At 42.5% G+C, this 24,974-nt stretch overlaps 1 protein-coding gene across 7 annotated transcripts in view; it reads right to left on the bottom strand.

Annotated features, from left to right (window-relative positions):
- Positions 1-24,974, bottom strand: part of Cep152 (centrosomal protein 152) — a 58,529-nt gene that overhangs the window by 11,355 nt on the left and 22,200 nt on the right. For all 7 annotated transcript variants that reach the window (XM_048459557.3, XM_087911239.1, XM_087911241.1 and 4 more), the window contains 12 exons: positions 24,361-24,452; positions 23,407-23,570; positions 18,301-18,499; positions 15,684-15,803; positions 14,999-15,108; positions 14,167-14,295; positions 13,917-14,043; positions 12,046-12,189; positions 9,619-9,900; positions 7,450-7,581; positions 5,230-5,880; positions 1,978-2,119 (listed from right to left, as the gene is read on the bottom strand). In XM_048459557.3, the coding sequence (XP_048315514.3) occupies positions 1,978-2,119; positions 5,230-5,880; positions 7,450-7,581; positions 9,619-9,900; positions 12,046-12,189; positions 13,917-14,043; positions 14,167-14,295; positions 14,999-15,108; positions 15,684-15,803; positions 18,301-18,499; positions 23,407-23,570; positions 24,361-24,452 (2,292 nt within the window). The remainder of the gene's footprint in view (positions 1-1,977; positions 2,120-5,229; positions 5,881-7,449; positions 7,582-9,618; positions 9,901-12,045; positions 12,190-13,916; positions 14,044-14,166; positions 14,296-14,998; positions 15,109-15,683; positions 15,804-18,300; positions 18,500-23,406; positions 23,571-24,360; positions 24,453-24,974) is intronic.

Below are 24,974 nucleotides of genomic sequence, written 5' to 3'. Positions count from 1 at the left end.
GGAAAATCAAATTACAAAGAATATAAAGGGCATTAATCCATTTCTATCATGTTTAAGTGTGTGTGTGTGTGTGTGTGTGTGTGTGTGTGTGTGTGAAAATGAAAAAAAAAACAACAAAACGGCTTTTGAAAATCAGACTCTGTTGCCACAGGCTGGGAGATGCTATGGGGGACTGTGTTAGTCCTGCAGACCCACTCTTTCTTAAGCCAAACGGTGAGTTCCTGGCTATAAGCTTTCATAACTTACCTACTACTATTCATATTCTTGGCACATAGCAAACATTTCATCATCAGTGGTTAAATTACTTAAAAATAACAAGATTAGGAAACTATAACCAAATCTAACACCCCCATAGTAACTTCTAGAAGTGGTACTGTGGTAGTTTGAATGGAACTGGCCCCCATAACTGCATCAGGAGTGGCATTAATAGAAGACATAGCTTTGGTGGAACAGATATGGCCTTGCTGGAGGAAATGTGTCACTGTGGGGGAGGGCTTTGAGGTTTCCTATGCTCAGGATACTGCCATGTGTCAGTCAGTCAACTTCCTGTTGCCTCTAAGTCAAGATGTGGGACTCTCAGCTACTCCCGTCTGCAGGCTGCCATGCTCCCTGCCATGATGGGAATGGACTGAACCTATGAAATGGCAAGTGAACCACAACAATTTAGAGTTTTTCTTTTTAAAAGTTGCCATGGTGTCTTTTATTTAATAGAATAAAGTCTTTCCTAATGAGCTTATGGATACGCTTACAGGAAAAAGACAAGGGAAGAAAAATGAATCTTTGCACAGTGCTGTTGGCCTTTAGCCCAAGCCAGTTTCTTTCATAAGAAGCCAAGTCCCATCTAAATATTGTCTCTACCATTAAGAGATTACAACGTAAATCTCAAGCTATTACAAATGTGATGATACATGAAACAAAATACAAATTAGGGTCCTAGTGCCATCCACTAACTCAGGAAGGTACTCCCAGCCAACTAGAACAGAGAGGCAAGGGGAAAGGCTCTGATGAGAGCACAGACAAGAACTGCCACCTAAGGACCACTGCAATACTGCCTATCGTGTTAAGTGCATGAGAATGTGTGACTCAATACCCAGGCAGCTATCAGTCCCCTGCAGGTCACAACAAAGGGCAGTTATGCAGCAGGAGAGGGTATAGGACAGGAACAGACTACAAAGGTTCAGTAAGTATACTGGAAAGGATGGACTTTCCAGTATAGTTTTGCTGGAAATAAATATATTTGCCAATTCCTAGTTCAGAAATCTCAGAATAATCAACAGCTTCACATTCCCAGGTAAATTCTGAATATGAAGGGCTGCAGCATAGTATAAGAAGTAAGTTACCTGGGGCTAGAGAGATGGCTCAGCAGTTTAGCACACTGGCTGCTCTTCCAAAAGAACGGGGTTTGATCCCCAGCATCCAGACAGGAGCTCACAGCTATCTGTAACCCCACTCTCAGGAGACAGAGTCTACTACCGTCACTTTCCTAAACCACTATCATTAGTAACTGCATTCTAATAGCCATCCTTACACCCACAGATGAATGAAGCTCTCACCTCTCCTTGAAGAACATTTTTGCAGAAGAAGACACACACACACACACACACACACACACACACACACCAATAATAATGAAATAAAAAGAGATAAGTTTGGGAGGATGGATGGGAGGGACTGAAAGGACATGAGGGGGAGGCTAAATGATGTAATTGTATTTTAAGTAAATAAAGAGATAAAAAACTTAAATGAGTTTCAGTGATTTGAATGTAGTCTCCACTATTCATATTTGGCAATTCTCTTCTGTGAAACCCTCGATTTCTCAGCAGTCAGGACTAAATGTCTGACTGGTCTGTCCACCTCTCACTCTTCACTCTGTAGCATCATCTGGGAATGGAGGAAAGCCCAGCTGGACGGAAGAGGGTCTAAGAGAACCCTGCCCCGAATACAAAATGCAATCTAGACAGGAAACAAAGTCCATACCAGTTTCCGCTTCTGCTTCTGGCAAGGCCACGGATTGAGCACGGCGTCCAGAGGTGGAGACAGGAAGAGGTGCTGGGACTCCGGGGTCTCCTTGGCCAGTGTTCCATCTGACAGGATCTACGGAGGTCTTGACCATATTTCTCTGAAAGAAAATATCTTCGTACTTAATACCTGGGGGAAATATCTACAAATATTCGTTTTCAATCCTAACTTTAAAGAATAAAGAAATGTAATTCTAATATTAAAAATACAAAAAGAAGCCAAGCAGTGGTGGCACACACCTTAATTTAATTCCAGCACTTGGGAGGCAGAGGCAAGTGAATCTCCGAATTTGAGGCCAGCCAGGTCTACAGAGCAAGTTCCAGGACAGCCAGGGCTACACACACAAAGAAACGCTGCCTCAAAAAACAAAACAAACAAATACAAAAAGAAAACACTGCCTATCAGCAGTCTTGCTTTATCAGCAGTGTCTCCTTAGGATGGTATAGGAATAGCATCCTCCCTGGCTGGCTACACACGGCAGGAGAAGGAACAGTACCAGAGTTATTCCTGAAAATCTAGCACACTTTCACTGCACCCGGACTCAAATCCACTAGCAACTATGAATCAGACAATTTACCTCCTAACATATTCAAAATAAGTACTTTAACATATTCTGTTACTAGGTAAGAAAGACGCTTGAATGCCAAATTAAAGACAGACAATGCTTACAGAAGTGAACCTATTGCACCAGGCCCTTTCTTCACGATGAAGGCTCTTAGTGTCCGTCACTCTCAGGCATTCTACTTACCAAATTCACTGGCTTTTAAAGCAGTATGTTCAGATTTTGAATACCTACTAACTACCAAAAAACCAGACCATGTGGCATTGCTATCTAGTTTTAATTTGTCGCTAGAAGGTGACAGAACACACTGCCCAAGTTTGCTTGGAATTCTCCCAATATTTCCATTTTATTCTATCTATTAAGAACTATTTTAGTAATATCCTTCAATAATACATTTTCTTAAAAAATTGTCTTTCTCACTTCCTGCATCCTTCCTGTCTTAGCAAGCTTTGCTTTATCTCAGTTTCCATGAGCAATTCTAAGCCCTACGGCTTTAATAAGCTATAAATCAGCCTTTCATATTTATGGAATGTGTACAGCACACTTTCATATTTATGGAATGTGTACAAGAATCATTAATTGACCCCCAGTGTCCTGAGCTGTGGTGACTACAGGGCAGCAGGTCAAGTCCTGCTTCTACGACAAACTAGAGATTAGGCGTGTCAAGCCATCTTCCTCAGGAATGCAGCTCGACCCACCCACGGACAGCTGTGAAAGTCTCAACTCTTAGCCGCATTGTCTCATGTCCACAGCCACAAGCCAGATAAGTCACACGGATGAGCTTACACTGCTTGTGCAACTACAGGCCCTGAAAGACCTCCAGACTGATTTTTGCACTGACATAAAATGAAATGTCTTGAAAATCCTACGTTTTCACTGTAGGAAAAATCACATTTATCAGCAACTAGACCTTGAACATAATAACCATCTACAATTAACACATGCAGGAGAAGGGGAGTGCCATTTTTTTCACTTGTAAGGACTCTTTTCTAGACAAATTTGAAAGCAGCAACATGATTTTTTCACCACCTCTATTCCTAAAACCTGCTATTTTTCCTATTTTAATTGTTTCTCCCCAAGATTCTCAATTAAAGTATTAAGCAATGCTCATGAGAAGTAGTCTTGCCAGTCATTTTTATTGATGGCAACCACATAATAGTAGCATCATTGTAAAATCAAAGATAAGCATATGAACTGGGATGAACTGGGACGAGGTGGACTGACCATTTCGGCCCCTCTGGTTCTAAAATTCTGTCCTATTTCATATGTAGAACGCAAATAGGCCAGCAGATGCCAGGGTCAGGAACTAGACCAGGGAGCTGGATTCTCTTTTTCTGGATGGCCAGCCATAACACAGATTTGCCCAAAGTGACTTCGCTAGCTTGTCTCCTACACTGGAACTCCCACCCTGGCTTATATGCATTTCCAGTAGGCATTAGCACCAAATGATGAAAAATGGCCTAGAATAGTCTTTAACAGTGATATCTTCACAGACCCAAACTCTGATGGCTAAAGTTTGCCTCAGAGTCCATTCAGACACTGTCCCACCTAGTCCTGAACACTGAAACGGGCTGGCTGCACACCAGAACATGACTCTGGAAGTTTCATCAATGCCTCGCCCTTCGATCCTAAATTGGTCAGGCTGGTTTCATCTGGTCTCAGACAGTACTTGCATGACTAAAAGGACACAAAGAATTCATTCTGCATGCACACATATGGGGCATCTATGCAACCGTACTCCAGGAATTTTTGGCAAATGCATCAAACCTCTTGTTCGTTTGTTTCATTTTAACAATTTTGGGACCTCATTATCACTTTTTGTATAATAAGACACTGATGTGGGATTCCCCTCTATAAGCTGTGAATGCCACTGGTTAATAAAGGAACTGCTTTGGGCCTACAGCAGAGCTATAGGGGAACAGAGCTAGGTGGGGAAAACTAATCTGAATGCTGGGAGAAAAGAGACGGAGCCAGAAAGAAGCCATGGAGTCTCCGCCAGAGACAGATGTGCTGAAACTTTGTTGGTAGGCCATGACCTCGTAGTGATGCACAGGTTAATGGAGATGGGTTAAATTAAGATGCAAGAGTTAGCCAATAGGAAGCTAGAGCTAATGGGCCAAGCAGTGATTTAAATAATACAGTTTTTGTGTGATTATTTCAGTTCTGGGTGGCTGGGTTGAACAAGCGGCCTCCTCCAACAACATGAATTCATTGAGGACAAGAAATTGACTTCTAACCTCTTCAGAAAAAAAAACAAAACAACAAACAATCAACCCTCTGTCTTAATAAGACATATACTTCTTGAAGTGGTTAGGAACACAATTATTTAATTTCTCAAATGTTATAAAGAATAACACACACATATATTTAAGTAATAGATATCGAGAGGCTAAATGCCCTGCCTCATAGTAGTAGAGCTATGAAGCAATTTAAAATATATATATATATATATATATATATATATAATAAAAATTTAAAAAACTAGCAACAAATATAATCCAGTAGATCTGCTGCAATAAAGCTAGTTTCACTGGGGAAAACAAACATCTTAACCTATTAATAGTAAGATGAGGATGAGAGAAGCCCACCAGACTCGCCTTCTGCACCACTCCTGGTATTCAATAGCCTTCTCGACTCTAAGAACATACCTTTTCACACTCAGAGGTGGCATTGTCTGTACGCAAGGGCAGCGTATGGTGAAGTGCTTTCTGTATGCAGGCTTTTACTTTCTCAAAATACTGCGCAGATATCCATTTTGAAGAACAAACTGACATGACTTCCAAAAGCTGCCTGCCCTGTGAATCACCAGCATCCTCCTTCTGGGTGTCCCTTAGGAGAAACTCAAGCACAGTGAGGATGTCTTCCTCGTACTGATGGATTTCCAGTTGCGTCCGCTCAGCCTCCTGCAGTGTCCATTCCCTATGACTCTGGTCCAGAGATGCCTGGAATTCTGTCTCCTTCCGAAGAAGTAGTTCAGTTTTCTGCTTCACAAAGTCCTCTTTAGCTGCTGTAAGCACCTCGTTAATTTTATTTCGATGCTCATCTAAAAACTGCCGATAATCTTCCTCATTTTGTTCTTGAATCCTATGAATTTCTTCCTGTTTTTCTCTGTTCCATTCAGTTCGTGCCTTTGCCAACTCAGCCCTGACAACCACAGGGACTTCTTCGTTCTTTAACTCCAGTTCCTTCTGGAGAGAGTGAATTTTCTCTTCCAGTTCCTTGACAGCCATTACATCTGGCTTCACATTTTCAAGCTCACTTTTCCATTTCTCTTTAGCTTCAGAGAGTGCAAGTGACAGCTAAAAGGCACAGCAGCAACGCGAGAGGGTCAGCAGCGCACATCTCAACGTCTCTGGCAGGCTTTAGTAACAACAAATCCTAAGGTCTGGGCTAACCTACCAACTAAACAAGCAATTTAGAATAAAAAATAAGGGAAAAACAAATCTAGATGTGACATACATTCTGTAAAATATGCTTATACTAGACTTACGGCTATCCTTCTCCTATTTTAGTGCGGGCGTGGCCGACCCCAGGACTCCCTCCCCTTGTGCTCCAGCCATGTCTCAGAGCTTCTAACTCTGCAGCTGTTGTTCCACTAGAACGGCAGGTCAGCAACCCCCCTGCTCCTGCCATCTTCAGCCAAGCCCAGGTGCACATGAATGGCTTTATGTGGGTTCTGAGGGTCCAAATCCAGAACCTCATGCTTACCCAGCAAGCACTTTGCCCACTGAGGCAGTGGAATCCTCCTGCCTCAGTCTCCCGAATGCCAGGGTTGTAAATGCCTCTGTATTCTTGGAGACCTTGTGGCTCTCAGCTGTCTATGTTCTCCCAACTGTATGATTTTCTGACTGCTGAGTCTCATCATACGGTTTCCTCTTTCTCTCTCCCTCTGAGATACTTACTTTGAGTTATTTCAGACATACAAAAACACATAAATAAGAAATACTCATACACTTACTATTATAGTAAGAAAATATTGAAAGGTCATTATTTGTTTATTTGAGACAAAGTCTCATGTACCCCAGACTAGCCTCAGATTCTCTGTAGCAAAGGATGACCTTGAGCGTCAGACCTCAAGGGCTAGGTAACAGGCAAGTCCAGCACAGTTTCATCGTTCAAACGTTTAACGCTATCAACCGAAAGTTTACTGTGACACACAGCTGGGTAAAACTACTTTCCCCAAAGTGTTACAGGGTTGCCACAAGACTACTCACCATGGAGCAGCCAATCCATTCTTCCTTCTCTGGCACTGAAACAATCTGCTAAACATTTACTCAAAGTTGGGCCTATCCCTCAAGTTTGTCTTGTATAAAGTGTGTTGCTGTGATTCAAGGCAGTTTTCGCCTTCAAACACATTCTGTTGTGTGGACAACAACACCTTTTTCAGAGCAGTGAAAAAAGGGCTAGCCCTTTATTTTTCAAAATAAATTTTAGAATTACTGTGCCAAACTTTAAAGTTATTTTCCGCTTGCTTGCCTTTTGATTAAATTAAATGGGGGGGAGGGGTTGCACACCTGAATTTTTCTTTGGAAGAGCATGAACTCTCTAGAGAGCTGGGTATTTTCAAAGTGATCATGCTCTAAGACTACAGACAGCTCAGGAAATCTTCACACACATGAAATGATAACCGGGAGCAAAGAGACCTGTTCTCAATCTCAACCAGTCAGTCATAAATAATAAATAATAAAGCGGGGTTAATTTCTAAGTGCAGCCATCTCTCGGATGATGAGGGACTCAAGGTGCTGAGATTCACAGCTTTACCTCCAGCGAGATAAGAGCAGATTCCACCTGCTGCGGCTGAACGCAGGAGCAGCCGCACATTCCAGGGTGGAGGTGGGAGGCTATGGACAGAATTGCACAGCACTCACCCTCTGGGCCATGGCCAGTTCCTGCTGCTCCGCCCACTCCTGCTGCTGGACTCTCAGCAGTGCCTTGTACTCTGCAAGCTTGGGCAGCTCCTGTAGCCAGCGACTGCGGGCATTCTGCACAGCTGTTTCCACCTACAGGAGATGACAGGAGAGAGACATAGCAAGGGTAGAGTTTCACAGCAACTATGACCTCACACGTGTTTTACATTGTGTCTCCCTGCATTACAACCACACTGACTTCATACCAAACAGGAAACAGCAATCCTTTCTAAATTCAAATCCTGTCCCCTGCAAAGGGGAAGTGGGAATCTGCATCTGACGAGCAATGCAGCCATCGGAAGTGTCATACAAAGTACTATCAATCATCTCCAACAAACTTCTATTTATCCTGGTAGGAAAACTAAAGTACGCCAAAGGGGCACCTAGTGCCACCTGTGAATCATTATCCTCACCACCTCCTCGCTCCTGCTCGACCAACACACTCTATGAGCATATACATAGACACGCCTCACGCAAGCACAGATTGCTGCAGTCAATGAACTTAGACATAAGGACGCACATGACCCTTCAGGTCCAGACAAGAACTCAAGGCGTGATGAGCTTTACAGGTGAGAGGTGATAACCCGTCAGCAATTACACGGACAGAGCCTATCGCACTTCTTTCTCCTCCCAAACACAGATACACACACGGCAATGCACAGCTGCCACAGCAGCTCCCGGGGAAGGTACTAACTGCACATGCACAGCTGCCACAGCAGCTCCCGGGGAAGGTACTAACTGCACATGCACAGCTGCCACAGCAGCTCCCGGGGAAGGTACTAACTGCACATGCACAGCTGCCACAGCAGCTCCCGGGGAAGGTACTAACTGCACATGCACAGACACTCCAGCTGGCTAGCCTAGAGCAAGATGAAAAGAATTCCCACAGAAATTTATGTCTTCTGGAGACACTTAATCCATACCATGATAGCTTTCCTTACCTTTCTTCGCCTGATCTAAAATTTCACATATACTGAGAAGCACTCTTAAACACTTCTCTAAGCAACGTTCTTTTAACCATAGTAAAGACTTCAAAAGATTGGGGGCCTGGGACTCCCTTTGTAGATCAGGATGGTCTGGCACTCACTATGTAGACCAGGCTAGCCTGGAAATTATAATAATCCTCCTGCCTCTTCAAGTGCAATACCAGGTCCATTTCAGGAAACTTTAGCTGATGGAAGGTGTCCTTGATATGTCACATGTTCATTTGCCTATGTTCCTGATTATAAGATATCCTACAATAACATGCAGAATAACGCATATATATAAATGCTAAGTATTTATCAAAAGCTAAGGATATTTAAATACCTTATTTCAGTTACTGTTTTTTGGTTTTTCCTTTTTTAGTACTGGGACTGAAATGAGGGCTTTCTAGTGCTGGGAAAATATGCTGTCACCAGTCTACATCACCAGGCCAGTGGCTTCTTATTTACAATAAAATATATAATAGGTTTTTAAGACATTTCCTGCCTTTTGCACTCTGATCTCTCACACATAAACAGGGCAGCTCTCCAGGAGAATCACTACACTAGCTCACCTAGATATAGAGATTAGGTCATCTCTACTCTGATAACATGAGCTACACTTTCCTCTGCACAGTCTTGCTTTGAAATGTTTCCACCCATGTGTAAAGCCAGGCTGTGAATGCTTCAAGCGAAAGGCAATGGCACCACTTTTTGGCCACTGATGGGAATTACAAAGCTCCACTATGGGGCACACCTGCCAACTCAACTCAATTCAGCATAGACTTTTAATACCAATGCTGTTAAGATCTTAATCTAAAATTACTAACAAAAATACTTTAGTGGAATATTTTCTATAAAACTCAATGTGAAAGACTCTTAACTTTTCGTTTGAATGTTAAAACAAGCACCACACACACACACACACCTTCTGGCATCCTAACACTTAGATTTCAGAAAGCAAGCACTTTGAAAACTCAAAGAGAAAAGAGACAGAGTTTTAGAAATGAAACAAGCTTGAGAGACACTGCAGTATCTATTCCATTCTAGGAACACTAAAACATTTAAAATGTATAACGTCACAGTCCAGCTTGAAGGCGGGCAGCATTTCCTGGATTCTCATTGACCAGCAAGCCCCACACTTCCCGGCCCTGACCGCGCCGCTCACCTGCTGTGTAATGCTCTCACAGTGCTTGAGCTCCAACTCAACTTCCAGCTTCCTCAAAGCTTCCTTGACAGCCATCTCCTTCTCCTGCTCCAGCTCCCGCTGGGTCTTGTGAGCCTGCTCCTCCGTTAGCACTGCTGCTCCCACCTTAGGAAGGGCATCAGGAGGGCCCACCTGGTCGGTCTGACTGCCACGGTCTGAAGTTGTCTTTCTCAGAGCCTTTATATTCTGATTCAGTTTGGACCGCCACTCCTTTTCCAGCTGTTGAACAAGTTTTTGTATGCTCTGTTTTTAGAAGGAATATGAGAAGGAAAGTACTCAATAAAGTAAAAACTAGAATTAACGGTTACTCAAGAAAGTCAACTACAGGTGTATTTAAAACCTTGGAGGGGCGTGGCCTTCTGACACTGTGATACAGTGTTGCCATCTATAAAGTTCATGCTCTATAATCACACAAATAATCTCATGTTTTAAGGAAGTTTAAAGTTCTGCATATTGGGCACATGGGTCCTGCAGGAGCCATTGGACACACCTGATAAATACTCTTGTAGTTATTATATGAGGGTTAGAAGCTCACTCCACAAAAATACATTCCTCTTTGGCTTTCACTAAAAACAGAATTCACATGAAGACTTAACAATAAGTATTAAGGGCAGACCACCTCAGGGTCAGTGCCAAGAAGTTCTGATTGTGCCACAGTAGGACACCACAACAACTCAGACTTGTTTGCTGCTAACTGCAGAGTTTCACATCAAAGCAAGCACTGAAATCTAATGAACAAGTTTAAGTTGAATGGTCAAAGAGACAGTCTCACCACCTTGAACCCCCTGAAATCTTACTCAGTATGAACTAAGTTGGAGGGAGCAGCACCAACAAAACCTCTCCATGAGTCCTCCATGCCCAGCAACACCATGGGTGAGTCTAATCAGTCTTAGGCAAAGCTATAAAATAGGGAAATGGTCTTTCCTTTTTGGCCTGTCCCATCTGCTGACTATCTGGAGTTCTAAAAGTACTTCCTGGCTACTACATTAACAGAATAGCAAGCTCTATGTTAGATCTATGACAGAATCGTAAACAAGCTAGAATTTTGCCTTATTTTTTATTTCTAAGTGTTTAAGATCATACTCTGGTCCTTAAATTTCTAGGAAATCAGCCAGGCATGGTGGTGCACGCCTTTAATCTCGGTCCTTAGAAGGCAGATACTGATGGATTTCTCTGAGTCCAAGGCTAGCCTGGTCTACATAGCAAGTACTAGGTTACAAAGTGAGACCTGGTCTCAAAAAGAAGTCAGAAGAGAGAGGGAAGAAGACAAACAGACCATGCTGCAAAGATGCAGACAAGAGGGAGCCCGCACACTGCTGGCAGGAAGGCTAACCCAGTCCAGCCACTGAGGAAGTCAGGATGCAGGTTCCTCCAAAACTGAAAATAAAGCCATGAGAAGGCGCAACCACACTACCACTGGGTGTTTACCCAAAAGTCAGTAGATGGCAGAGACAGCAATGTTTACTACCTTGCTGCATCTGACAGCTAAGTATAGAACCAACCTAGATGTGAGCAAGAGGGCAACTAACAGAGAATGCAATTTATACACAATCGAACTCCCTTCAGTCATAAAGAACCACCAAGTTATAGGACTGTATAGAAAGCAGGTACAGCTGAAGATAATGACACCCAGCAAATTAAGTCAGTCTCAGATAAACACATCATCTCTCACTGAGGGTCTACAGATTTCAGAAAGATACATAAAATCAAGTATATAGAGGAACATGAAAGGACAAGTAAAACTGTCTAGGAAATAAAGGATTAATGGGATGGGGGAGGGGTGAGTAGAGAAGCCATAAGGACGTTCTTATACTCACTTGAAAGTGGCCTAAGTAACACACTACATTTTGTAATTAAATAAATTAAGTTCTGGCTGCTGAGCCTGCCCATCACTTTTCTTCTAATCCAATGCATGAATCATTTATGTCTATAATTACACAGTTAGAGAGACTGACGGAGACTTATTAGAGCCATCTCATAATAGGAAATTAGACGATAGTTTCATTTTTAAGGAATCAAAGAAATATCAAAAAAAACCATATATCCTGAATATGGATAAAGATCATGGAATAATTTTGAAAAGTCAATGTGTTCTAACAGCCAGATTCTGAGACAGAACAGATGGCTATCTACATGCTTGCTAATTAATTATAAGTCACGTGTTCAGGAAGAATGACCTACAGTTATTATACATATAGTGACCAGAAGCCAGGTGTAGTGTCTCATTCCTTTAATCCTAGCACTCAAGAGGCAAAGACAGGCAGACAGATGGCTGTGAGTGTAAGGCCAGGCCAGTCATGGTCGGGAAAAATAAAATAAATTAATAAGCAGGGTGACCAGAAGAAACTTTGACCCAGCCCCTTTCTTCAGCTGTCCCAGTGACGTCACCTCTTTCTCAACCTGCTCTTTGACACCGGCTTCTTGCTCTTTCAGCCAGTTCTGTTTTTCTGTCTTAAGAGTTTCTTGGTACTTCTCTTCAAGTTCTAACTTCAGTTTATTTACATATTCTTCTCTGTCTTCTAAAAGCTGTCTCTGTAAATAAAACTCAAGTTAGTATCTCAGCAGCTCTGTGTAGTACAGACAGTCGCCACATTAAAAATGCTTCAACATGGGTATGATGGAGGCAGGATCTGAAGGTCAAGATCATTCCTGGCTTCACAGTAGGTTCAAAGTCAACCTGGGCAACAGTATGACACTCTGTCTTTATGGAAAACAGAACAGTGCATGTGGCATGAATCTTGGTCCTGCACGTTCTGTAAATTCTGTCTCCAGACCAAGCTCCCTACTTAACACTCATATCAATTATTCTCTCCCTATTTTAATTTTTATAAAATCACTAAAAGCCAAGTTCTCAATTTCTAAATAACTTTAAATCCTCTGTAACTCCTCTGTAGCCAGCACTGATTCCCTTTAAAAATTCATTTTCCACTGAGTGACATAACACTCACAGCATGTTTTCCGTCATGCGGCTCTATTGAAACACGGTCAAAATATTACATGAACTGAACACCCCATCTGCTCACGACTGTCTTTCCCACATAAGTGATGGCAATACCTTGCTTTAAGACATCATATTCAAAAACATCTGGGCAGAATATTTCGTATCTGAACCTAGTTTCTAGCCTCGAAGCAGGTAGCTTTCAAACAGTGGCCCGCAGGCTGGCCCAAGCAAACTGGAGTCAGATCTCCATCTCCAGAGGACAGAGCTGACCACTGCTTAACACTGGTGTACTCCTGGACACGCAGCAAGGGTAGCAGCAGCAAGACAGGTCAGATAAAGAACCCACTACTCTTTCTCCAGCTCCCGAGAGGCCAGAGGAGATACACAGCCTTATCCAGAGCCTTACTTCCTTGTCATGAGATGACACTCAAACTCCTGTCCTTCCCAGGACAATAAAACGGCAAATGTCTACTCTGAATGCAACGGGTGTACTGGGAAAGCAGCTAATAGCACTCTGTACAGGCTCACAGATGCTCACGGCACACTGTGCAGGCTCACAGATGCTCACGGCACACTGTGCAGGCTCACAGATGCTCACGGCACACTGTGCAGGCTCACAGATGCTCACGGCACTCTGTGATGCACTCACAGCTGCTGACAGCACACTGTGCAATGTTCACTGCTGCTGATGGCACAGTGTGGCGCTCACAGATGCTGAAGGCACTCTGCAGCACATACAGCCGTTGACGGCACACTGTGCAGCGCCCATAAGCTATGCAGGATCTCCTGGGCAGGCACAGGCAGTGAACACATGAAAATGGAGGTGCCATGGGGGGGGGCGAGCTGATCCATGGTGTTCTGCCTCCCAGAATAAGTCTATAAAGGTGCGGCTGGAGAGATGGCTAAGTCAGTGGTTACAATATAGACTGCTCTTGCAAAGGACCAGGTTTGGTTCCTAGCACCCATGTCAGACAGTTTACAACAGTCTGTAACTCCAGCCCAGACAATCAACACCCTCTTCCGGCCTGTGACAACTGCACTCATGTGCACAACACACATAAAGACACACAGACATAATTAAAAATAGTAAAATAAAGCATAAATTACAATTAATTTTTAAAAAGAAATGTCCTCTTCCCTCATCTAGTCACCCTTCTACAAAGGTTTTAATAACAATTTTAGTATTTTTTAATTCTGTGAGCCACAATAGCTTGATATAATCAAATAAAAAGCCTCTATGAACACCTTTCCCACACTTCGCCAAAGCAGGTGTGTTAGTGGAAATGATGAGGCAGGAGAGGACATGGGAGCAGCCTACCCTCTGCTCCTGAGCCTTTTCCATGGTCTTCCTGAGAGCAGATTCTAGCTCGTCCTTCTCTCTGCACACTTCCAGGTAACACTCCTGCACGGAGGCCATCTCCTTGTTCATCTTATCCAGGTCAGACCTTGGAGACACAGAACCAGCAAGTAGGTAGGTGTGTGCGTGCATGTGCACACATGCACAAGTGTGAGTGCACACACAACGACTCCAAATTATGGAGCAAACAGGCAGTGAGGCCTCCTCTTACCTGAGCTGTGACTGCGTCCCCTCATAGACCTCAAGGAGATGCTGCTTCTCCGCAGCATGCTTTGCTAAAAGACTCTCTCGGATCTGAGCCTTCATGGCTTCGTGGTGCTGCTGGTATGTTCTTTCACACCTAGCAAGAGAGGGGAACTAAAGCCATGCAGCACCAGGGACAGGATGAACTGATCTTCCTGCCTGCCTACCTGCCTGCCTTCCTTCCCCCTTGTTTTCACTAATGCAAATTATAATTAGGTCAGACTGCTTTCCACCAACCAAAACCATGAGCAGCTCATTTAAATTCACTGGTCTTACAGGAATCTTCAAACATTCCTTTCATCATGTTTCTAGAGGAAACTGGATTTAGGTGTTTGTTAGACTATATCCCACCACTTCAAACAGAATAGTTAATCTATGTTGGAGACTGGTGTTTATAAAGAACTGTTTAATTGAAATAACTGAGAATAGCCCCTGAATTCAAAACACACATGTTTACTACACAAATACCAGCAGTAGTCAACTTACAAGTCATCTTCCAAAGGTCTGTTTGCATGTGTAACTTGGTATTTGGAAGACAAAGCCCTCCAGGTTTCCCAGAGGCCACTAGAAGCGGCTCTGATAGTTCAGTGAAGTGCAGCTGTGATGAGCTAGGGTTAGCCCACCACATAACTCTGTCTTAGTGTTCCACATTATAATCTGGGAGGTAGGGGCTGACCTCTGTCAATCTAAGATTTCCACAGGGACAGTTCACTCCATTTCGGGAGAGAGGCTGCCAGGGTAGAAGACTGGGCTATCCAGGAGAAGAGCCAGGAGATAAGCTAGGCACCAACATGTCTCACCTATCCACAGCTTCCTGCTTATCGTGGTCAAAGTCCTGAACCATCTGCCTCATCTGGTTACACAAGTCTTGATTTGTACTTCTCAGTTTTTCTTCAGCTTCTTTAAGTTGCTAGACACAGAACAAAGGATTACAGAAAAGAAACAGAGCCTATAATGATTAATCTAACATCTTAATACCCACAGCCATATACCATTATCTGATATAATCTCTCTCTCACAGGTCTACAAAATTGTCTTCACATCTAAGGAAGATGGACATACTTCTGTAGCAATTAGCATTCTAATAGGAGTAAACATTAATATATTGTATTTGTTTTAAAATGCACCAAATGGAACTATTTAGACAGAGAAATATTAAGTTATTTGATACCTTAAAGTAAGACTTAGAATTCAATAATCCTCATCAAAATAAAAAAAAAGTTTTACATTTTGGTCGAGAGCAGGCTAAGAAAACAGGAGCATATCTACTGATCACTAGGTGCATTACCACACAGAATAGGAACCACTTCACCCTCCAATAAAGGTACTACCCAAAGCACCAATAAGGGAGACAGCCGAACCACAAGAACTTCCCAAAACATGTCCACTAACACACATGGCCCGTGTCTGATACAGCAGCCTGCACTACCTGTGTATTTAGTAAGGCCATGGACAGTCTCATTGGCAGTCAGGGTGCTTATTCACCTGGTTCTGTTGCTGTAAGACTTGAACTTCACTTTTCAGTCGCACAATGTCTTCTTTAATTGTCTCAGAAGAATCAAGCCATAACGGATCAGCTGTTCTTCCAGGGGTATTTGCTTTAGCCTGAGAGTTTAAAAAGGTTTTAAGTTTAAAAATAAAGTAAAGTTATATACTTTGAAATAATTTCACTTAGGGAAAAAAAAGTTTGAATAGAACAAATAACTTCCAGGCCTTTTTCTTCATCTTCTTTCCCAAATAAAATCAATATAATCATCAAAGCAGAAAGCTAACATGGATATGTAATCAACCATTCTACAGACTTCATATCAACGCCCCTACTTTCCTCTAATACCCTTTTCTGCACCAAGATTAAATCGATGCCACACTGCATTCAATCTTCCTGTCTCCTCCCGGCTATAACAGCTCTGCAGTCTTTCAGACCTATGGCATCTTCTGAGAGTGCTACAGTTTCCCTCATTTTGGTATTTTCTAGTGTTATTCACTAAATTCAGGCTAGGCTTCTAGCATGAATGCTAAAAACTTCCTTGTAAGAGCAAGGGATGCAATCGTGCCTCCTGACTGGTGATGACCAGCTGAAAGAAGAGCCTCCCAGCATTGCCCCAGTGCTTGCTGGCTTCACACACTGTAATTAGTAATGTGGCTCTCAGGAGAAGATTATTTTGAAATTAGGCAACAGTCCATTTTTGTTACACTTTTACACAGTAGGATTAACATATTCTATTACATATTTTTTACTAGCATTACCTCATGTATATACTTTATTCAGTAGGTACTATTTTTAAGAAACATGATATACTTTGGTATATTATTTTCAAGAAAAGTCATAAGAGCGGACACGCTGCTAGATGGTACCGGAATGAGCTCAAATTCTCTTGACCTCTAACATTAGCAGTTATCTTTGGCTACTGAACCAGGGGAAGGGAAAGATAATAGTTCTTTCACCTGTATTCTGTGTTGCCACCACAGTGGAAACTCTTTGTTTGTGTAACTGTGTGTCCCCTTCCATCTGAACGTTTCCATATCTGTAAGTTCCTTATTCTCTAAAGGGAAATCAGCACATCTGTTTTATCAAAGTATCTGAAATCTATCCCATGATGTTATCTGGACACAGTCATTAGAAATGGAACACAGATTGTTCCAAACAGGGGCACTGCTGCCCTGACTGTATGACCATGTGACTAATAGACTTTTAAAACTGGTTTGCTAAAGGAATTTCAGAGATTTTGGACCTGTGAGCTAGAGAAATGATGAAATGCTGTGGCAGAGCCCATTAGACAATGCTGGTAGAAGCATGGGAAGACTAGGAGGCTAAAAGAAATTTAGACAGTGAAGCCTGGCTCTCTGGGTTTCAGTTGGCAACGGGACAACAGGCCATTCATGTAACATTCTAGAAAAGAACCCAGCTGCATTCTGCAGCATCCTGAAAACCTGAGTGAGGCTAAGTTTCAATGCAACAGACTACTTTGTTGTAGGGAAGAAATTTTAAGACTTTCTAGAATCTGGGCTGAGGTGCGGACATACTCACTGCTCTGCTCTCATTCAAGTGTCCAGTCAGAGAGAGCAGGCGAAGCAGAAAGATACTAAAAATGGAATTTCATAGGAAAAGCAATGATGTGGGATTCCCCTCTGTATGCTGTGACTACCACTGGTTAATAAAGAAACTGTCTTTGACCTGTAATAGGGTAGAGTAGAGCTAGGCAGGGAAGATTGAACTGAATGTTGGGAGAAAGAAGGCGGAATTAGGAGAAGCCATGGAGCTCCACTGGAGACAGATGCTGGAACTTTACCTGGTAAGCCACAGCCATGTAGCTATTCACAGATTAATGGAGATGAGCTAGTTAAAGATATAAGAGCTAGCGAGAAATACACTTAAGCTATCGGCCAAATAGTATTGCAAATAATATGGTTGGTGTGATTATTTTGGGGCTGAGCAGCTGGGAACTAACTAGTGGCCTCCTATAACAAAGAGTGTGAGCAAATTGAAAGTTGCAGACATGGCAGATAGGGGAAAAGCAAGTGTAACTGTTAGAGATTTTTACAGAGGGACCTCCCATTCCTCACTGAGTGTGTCGGATTTAAAGAGTTAATTGAGCATCAGAGGCGGGATGCTATGATTAAAACTGATATGCTCGGGTGTCAAGTTGAGAAAGGGTGGAATGATGATTGTTAGTCTGGATCATTAACGTCAAAGTACTGAGAATCACCCTCGTGGTAAAATACAAAATAGTAGAAATGGGTTAATTTAAGATGAAAGAGCTAGCTAGGAATACGCTAGAGTCATTGGCCAAGCAATGTTGCAATTAATACAGTTTCTGTGTGATTATTCGGGTCTGGGCGGCCAGGAACAAACTAGCAGCCTCCCCTACAGTACCCCTTTCATTTGTGAATAAAGAATTTAACCTAATTGTCACCTTATTTACTAGGTGCCAGGAACAAGCCAAAAATATCCTTTCAAGTGGCTTTTTTCCGTAAGCTTTACTTCAAGAGTCAGAGGAACCCCTAGAAACCAAGACCTTAACTACATCTACAAAGCATAAATGCTCTCTTTACTGCATGTTTCAAAGAGACTTCTGAACCGTACAGGCTCCATGGACCTCACCTCCATGCCTGTGTTGCCGTCCTTCGCTTGCTGGAGAGCATCAACTGTCGCTCGGCACTCTTTGAGATCACTCTGTAGCTGAGACACCAGACGACGCTTCATGGAGTTGCTAGTCAGCAAGCGCTGAACTTGAGTTTTCAACTTCAGGATAACCTCATCCTTCGAAAGCTCTTCGTTCGGGGCATCTTGCTGTGCAGTGCTGACGAGGAAATGGTCAGTTTTAGGATTAAACCAAGTAACAAATCAAACACAGTTATTCTGTAAAGCCCTAACCACATGGTAATCATGTTTTGTATGCCTGGACTGTCACAGCATTTTGAACCAATTGTATTTTTGCCATTTTGTTTCTTTGTTTTCTGGTGCCTCATACATGCTAGGCAAGTATTCTAACACTGAGCTACACCCCAGCTCTGCTAACGGATTTGGAACCTGGGGGCTGGAGAGATGGCACAGTGGTTAAGAGCATTAGATGCTCTTCAGAAGACCTGAATCGATCCTTAGCACTTGGTGGCTCACAACTAACTCCAGCTTCAGGGGATCTGATGCTCTCTTCCAGCCTTCAAGGTTGAGCACGGCACACAAACAAGCATACAGGCAGAACACTAACACACATAAATCAAAAATAAATAAATTGGGGAGCTGGAGAGATGGCTCAGTGGTTAAGAGCATTGCCTGCTCTTCCAAAGGTCCTGAGTTCAATTCCTAGCAACCACATGGTGGCTCACAACCATCTGTAATGGGGTCTGGTGCCCTCTTCTGGCCTGCAGGCATACACACAGACAGAATATTGTATACATAATAAATAAATAAATATTTAAAAAATAAATAAATAAGTAAATAAATAAGTCAGGATTTTGTCATACATAAGGACATCTTCTTTGCACAAAAATAAGTTCATTTTTCAGAAAACATTCTTCCAACTTAGTCTTTCTGCCTAGACACAAGCAGTTTAACTCAGATACAGCTCATACTTGTGATTTTGGGTATGTGGGATGCTAATATTCAATGAGGCAATATGGACATTGAGGAGGAAAAAAATATTACACCTCAGCTACCCTAACCAACTACTGTCTGTAAGGCTGGGCAGAATCTAAGCAACCAGAAAACTGAAACAAAAGCCATGCTAATCTAATCCAAACTCCTTTCTCTCTCTACTGTAATAAGGCCTGAACCCTGTGGCCACACACATGCTAAGCCAGCGTTCTGCTGCTGAGCTGTATTCCAGCCTTTAAACTCAACTCTATTTTCTGTAAGCATAAAGCCTAGAATGAGAATTCTAGGAGTAGGGAAGGTAGATATGATCAAAATACATTATATGCATGTTTGAAATTCTCAATTAATTGAAGTATTATTTTCTTAGAGATGAAGATAAGTTTCTAAACAGTTTCATAGTGGCTACTATGGGTAAATACTAAGACGTCAAGTAAATCTCAGACATTAGTGACAATGTAAATATACTGGTTCATTAATTTTAACAATACAAATTGTTAATGGGGAGCATGGGAGTTGAGTATACTGAACTGTGTAAAATATAAATCTCTATTTCTAAAATCTTCTAGTAAAAAAGAAATAATGGTATCTGAATTAAAGTTTTTACTCCTGAAATTTAAAATTTTCAGATATTTTAAATGTTAGAATATTGTAAATGTGTAAAGAGAGAATGCACAATTCACAAGGTAGATTTATTTTTAACAATATAAATGGAACTCCTTAGGAAGAATATATTAATAACAATAGACATATATTCTATGTACATGTTTTCATATCTAAAACCTCACCTATTTAAATAATTTCCACTTCTGTAGAAATGGAAATCATAACAATAACAGGTAAAGCTCTGTAAGAAACAAAGTCCACACAAAGTACTCTGCTATACGATGGAGTGAACTGTGAGCCCTCAGTTCACTCAGCAAGCAAATGAGGCCTCCACAATCCCTCTTCTGACTAAGAGCAGGCCATGGAAATAACACTCTGTGATCCTAGAGGAGGGCAAATCAGAGAGCAGAGATGTGCCTGTAAAATAATTTTCTCCCCTTCCTCAAAATGAAAAAAGTCAGAGTAGTGACCATTCTGCCTAAGGCTCATGGCACCCTAGGGAAACGGGGGTTCCCTGAAGTGCAAATAGACTGTAGTCCCTTATGAAACCTGCTGAGAAGACCAAAGGAAAACAGCATTGCACTTGTTAAATGCTTATTATTTGAGCTTTGCAGCCAACTATAATATTGGAGAGAGGAAGCATCTGCAAGCTGTGCACAGATTACTGTAAAATAGAACATTGAGCTAAACCCTTCAACTTTACTATGCAGTAGCAGAAGGTAGGGAGTGGGGGTGGTAGAGAAAGCTGGGAGCCACTGATACCTGGGTCAGTGATTTGGAAGCAGCTCAAGAAAAATGGTAACTCACACTGGGAAGAGCAGTCTCCTTTAATTCAACAATCAGTTCACTGGAAGAAAAGCACCGACTTCTTCTTTCCTATGTCCTTGAAATTTGACATGAGACTGCTTCTCAAAGACAGTTGATCAACTACTAACCCCTAGTGTGAGACGATGTCCTCTGGATGATGCACTGATTGATGACTTTTCCAGAGCTCTCACCAGCTACCTGAAGAGACCTAACTTAACATTAGTGCAGCCATGACAGGCTGTGGACTAACAAAACTGGGACTAGGCCTCATCCTTACAATAACCAGGAAAAGCACAAACTGTACCCTGCGGAGGACCCATGAGAATTGAGACAAGCAAGTACTAGACGGTCCAGAACATTAAGAATAGCCTACTTAACTTGTCTATAAGCTGCCAATTTCCTTACAGCTACCAGTACTAATCCCTGTTTGACAAGTCTTCTGCTGCCCCACTTCTGCCCATCAGGAGTTCAACCCCCATTTGAATCTAGAATCCACCCACCCCATCCTTTACTCCTTAAAAACCCTGCCTCAAACCGAGCTCAGGGCTCTCCCTAAACCAACTGCTGTGTCAGAACAGACGGACAGCCTGAGCTGGAGACTGCAATAAAGGCTCTTTGCTCTTGCATATGAACTTGGACTCCTGGTGCTCTCTGGGGAGCTCATGACGCAGGCATAACACTACCCACTCCAATTCAGTTACATTCTCTACTTTCCCAACTGAGTGGGCCAGCCATTTCTTTATAGTAATGATGAAATGCCTTGAGCCTAGTAACTATAGGAACGTACATTAGAATTACTACATCGTGGCTATGAAGTTATGTAAATAGAAATTACAAGAGTAACTAGGCATAATAGTGCAATGCCAAAAATCCCAGTACTTTGGAGTCCTGGGCAAGAATGGACAGTTGAGGCCAACCTGGGATACACAGCAATATCCTACCTCAAGGAACAAAACAAAAACCAAAAGGTACAAAAGGCAGAATTCATTTTAATGGATAAAGATGAAGTATGTCTATTGAAAGGGTTCAACACGTGTGTGCTCATCACTCAGCTCCAAGGCCAAAAACAGCACAAACTGAAAAGGAATATGAACAGAGAAGACTATTTCTGAATGAACTATTTCCTTAATCTTCAATAAAGAGAGACAAAGAAGAGCAAAGTTTAAAGTAAAAAGGCTTGACTATCATATAAATATGAACAAACAGGAAACTACACCAGGCCTGAAGATTTTTGAATTCAAGTCCTGGTGGCACCAATGACAACCTGAGCCAAGTGATTCACCTCTCTGTGCTCCAGTAAAGCCAACATTTGTCACAAAACTGGGGATCAAAATGCTTTAAAGTATATGTTGAATTCAAAGTTGATAAATGTAAAATCTGATCAATGGTATACTTTAACCAATCATCTCTAAGATAACAGAAATAGCTACTATTTTAGTACCTAGTAAGTTCTAGGACATATTCCAGGAGACTCACACTCATTGTCTGTTTTAATTCTTACTTTAAGTTTCAAGAGAGCGCAAGCTTGAAAAAAAGCAAAAACAAAAAAAACAAGCCCAGAGAAGGTTAAATGTTGGTGTACAGCCATTTACCTAGCAATAGAAGGCAAAGCTGTGGTCCAGACCATCATTATCTGAAGCCTACACTCTTTCCCTAATTCCTGAGAAATCATTTGGCACTGACAAGAAAGGAGGCATTCACGGCAAAGTATGATCTCAAGACGACTATATATAGCTTCAAGTTTGTAAGTACCTAGGGATAAAACTAATAATATACTCCTTTTGTGTTTGCCAACCACAGTGGGAGCCTCTGTTCAACGTCACGTGATTGGGTCGCAGTACTCATACTGAGAGCCACTGTACCACTGCTCGGCTTTCCACACCCCTCTTCCTAAGGCTGAGTGGATGCAGTCCCCCCACTTCAACCGAGCCACAGTGACCTCCATTCGCAAACCAGCTAATTAACGGGATGGAAAGAAACATGGGTTCCATGGCCCTAGACAAGAGCCCAAGGATGACGCCCACCAAAACAACAGTCTAGCTCCACTAGTTTCTTCTCGGCTTTCCTCTAGGCTGTCATCAGTAGAGGTGAGAGCCCCAGAAGACAGGACACTCAGGTAAACGGAGCCTTTCTTATGCAGGATCACCTTATTACTTTAGACTCCGACCCATGAAATCCATCTTACCGCTCTACAAAGGTAATGGCAGTGTTAAAATGCAAGCTTCCCAAGGCCACTGCGGGTGAACCTGTCAGGAGATTTAGCTTTGTACTCGGTTGAAACAAAGTCTCCTACTTAATCTGAAGCTAGGCTAGGCGGCCAGCAACTCTTAGTTATCCTCCTGTCTCAACCACCCACAGTGCTGGGTGCTGGGGATTTGAACTCAGGTCCTTATGCCTGCAGAGCATGGTCTATTACCCACTGAGCCATCTCCCTAGCCCCATAATCTGTTTATTTTAACTACAGAATCCCCTCCTTATCTTCTATAACTGGTGTCTATTTACATGATGAGGACGGCAGACACATATTAATACTTCAGATTTCTGTCCACTTGGATTTTCTGTCATTTATATTTCATTAAGAGTTTCTAAAACACGGTGTTCCATAAACAGATCTTTATCTTATGCATGGTGCCACCCATGTTCCATGCCTCTGTCACCAGCTTTATTAATAGAGTCTTCTATAGTAAACTATTCATGCGGTACCTATTAGTTTTGGACTGTTTCTGATTGACTTTTGTAATGCCCAAGTCCACACACGATTCAGTGAGCTCCACACTCAGGTCTCCTTCTGAGTCGCCTGGAAGCACTCCGAGGTCGGCAGCAGACTCATACAGAGAAATCTCATCTTTAAGCGCTGTTAATTCCTCCTGCAGCAAAGTCATCAGAAAGAACTTCCATTATCTTCCTGGATAACAAAGTCAGTCATCCCATGTTTCACACTTAACTGTAATGATCGGCAGAATGCAGAAAAGTCTCAAATATATTCTTACTATTCATTCTAAACAACTCCATGAAGGTCAGTTCTTGCCATATTTTCAAATAAGCCAAATGAATGAGGAAGCCAAGGCAAGCAGATTTTTTCCACAACCCTTATATTTACAAAACCCCTTAGCTGGGATACCTCTGGTGTCCTGGCCTCACTATACCAGAGGACAAAGTAGATAGCTCAGTCAGGGGCATGCTACGCTCTACCTGCAGCAGTGTGCCATCTCTGCCTGCATCATCAACAGGCAGAGGACTTCCTTCAGCAGAGGCAATGCTGAAAGCCCTCTTCAGCATCCTCCTTACTTTCAGGGAAATTAAAATGGTGGAGGATGTGAGAAAAAAGTCACATCCTAACTAAATATTCCCCACACCTGTAGAATCGCCAGTCCCCAGGAAACACCTGCAGACCGTAGATGCCCTGGTCCCTAGGATACATCTACATAGGCAAGAGAGACAGGGGACAGACTGGCAGCAGGAAGCAGAGGTCTGGCTCTGCAGTTCATCAGAACTGGACTGGAACACCCTGGTCTAATGAACAGCGGTGTGGTTTGGGTGAGATCCTGAAAACCTTCCCTGGTCTGAAGGTCAGTCACCCTTACTACACAGGGAAACCTACGGAACAAAAAAGGTGCAGTAGCATTGCCCAAGTCTCTCCTAAGAGACAGCACTCACTTGCAAAGCCTTATTCATGCTCTCACTTAGGATGTGGGCCTTCTGTGCTTGCTGCAGCTGTAGCTGTAGCTGAGTCACCTCCTGCATGGAGCCTGCAAGATAGAGTCATAGGATATGTCATGTGGAATATTAATTTGTGTTGCATTTATTTATGTTGCATTTGTAACTCTGTGAAGCTGTGTTACCGTGCCTGCCTAAAACATATGATTGGTCTAATAAAGAGCCAACAGCAAGGCAGGAGAAAGGATAGGAGGAGCTGGCAGGTAGAGAGAATAAAGAGGAGGAGAAATGTGGGAAGAAAAGATGGAGGCAAGAGAAGGAGAGTAGGACATCGGGGGCCAGTCAGCCAGCTACACAGTCAGTCATGGAGGAAAAAGTAAAGAAAGGTAGATAGAATGAAGGAAGATAAAAGCCCAGAGGCAAAAGGTAGACAGGATAATTTAAGTTAAGAAAAGCTGGCTAGAAACAATCCAAGCTGAGGTTGGGCGTTCATCAGTAAGAATAAGCCTCCATGTGCATTTATTTGGGAGTTGGGTAGTGTGACCCCCAAATAAAGACTAGGAGCCAAAAGTGTAAGAGTGGAAAAGAACCAACAACTACATGGGACTGAGAGG

This window comes from Myodes glareolus, chromosome 10 (assembly GCF_982192425.1).
Source record: "Myodes glareolus chromosome 10, mMyoGla1.1, whole genome shotgun sequence".
NCBI lineage: Eukaryota > Metazoa > Chordata > Mammalia > Rodentia > Cricetidae > Myodes > Myodes glareolus.
Note: the sequence above shows the minus strand (reverse complement) of the source record. Positions and strands in the feature narration are given on the sequence as shown.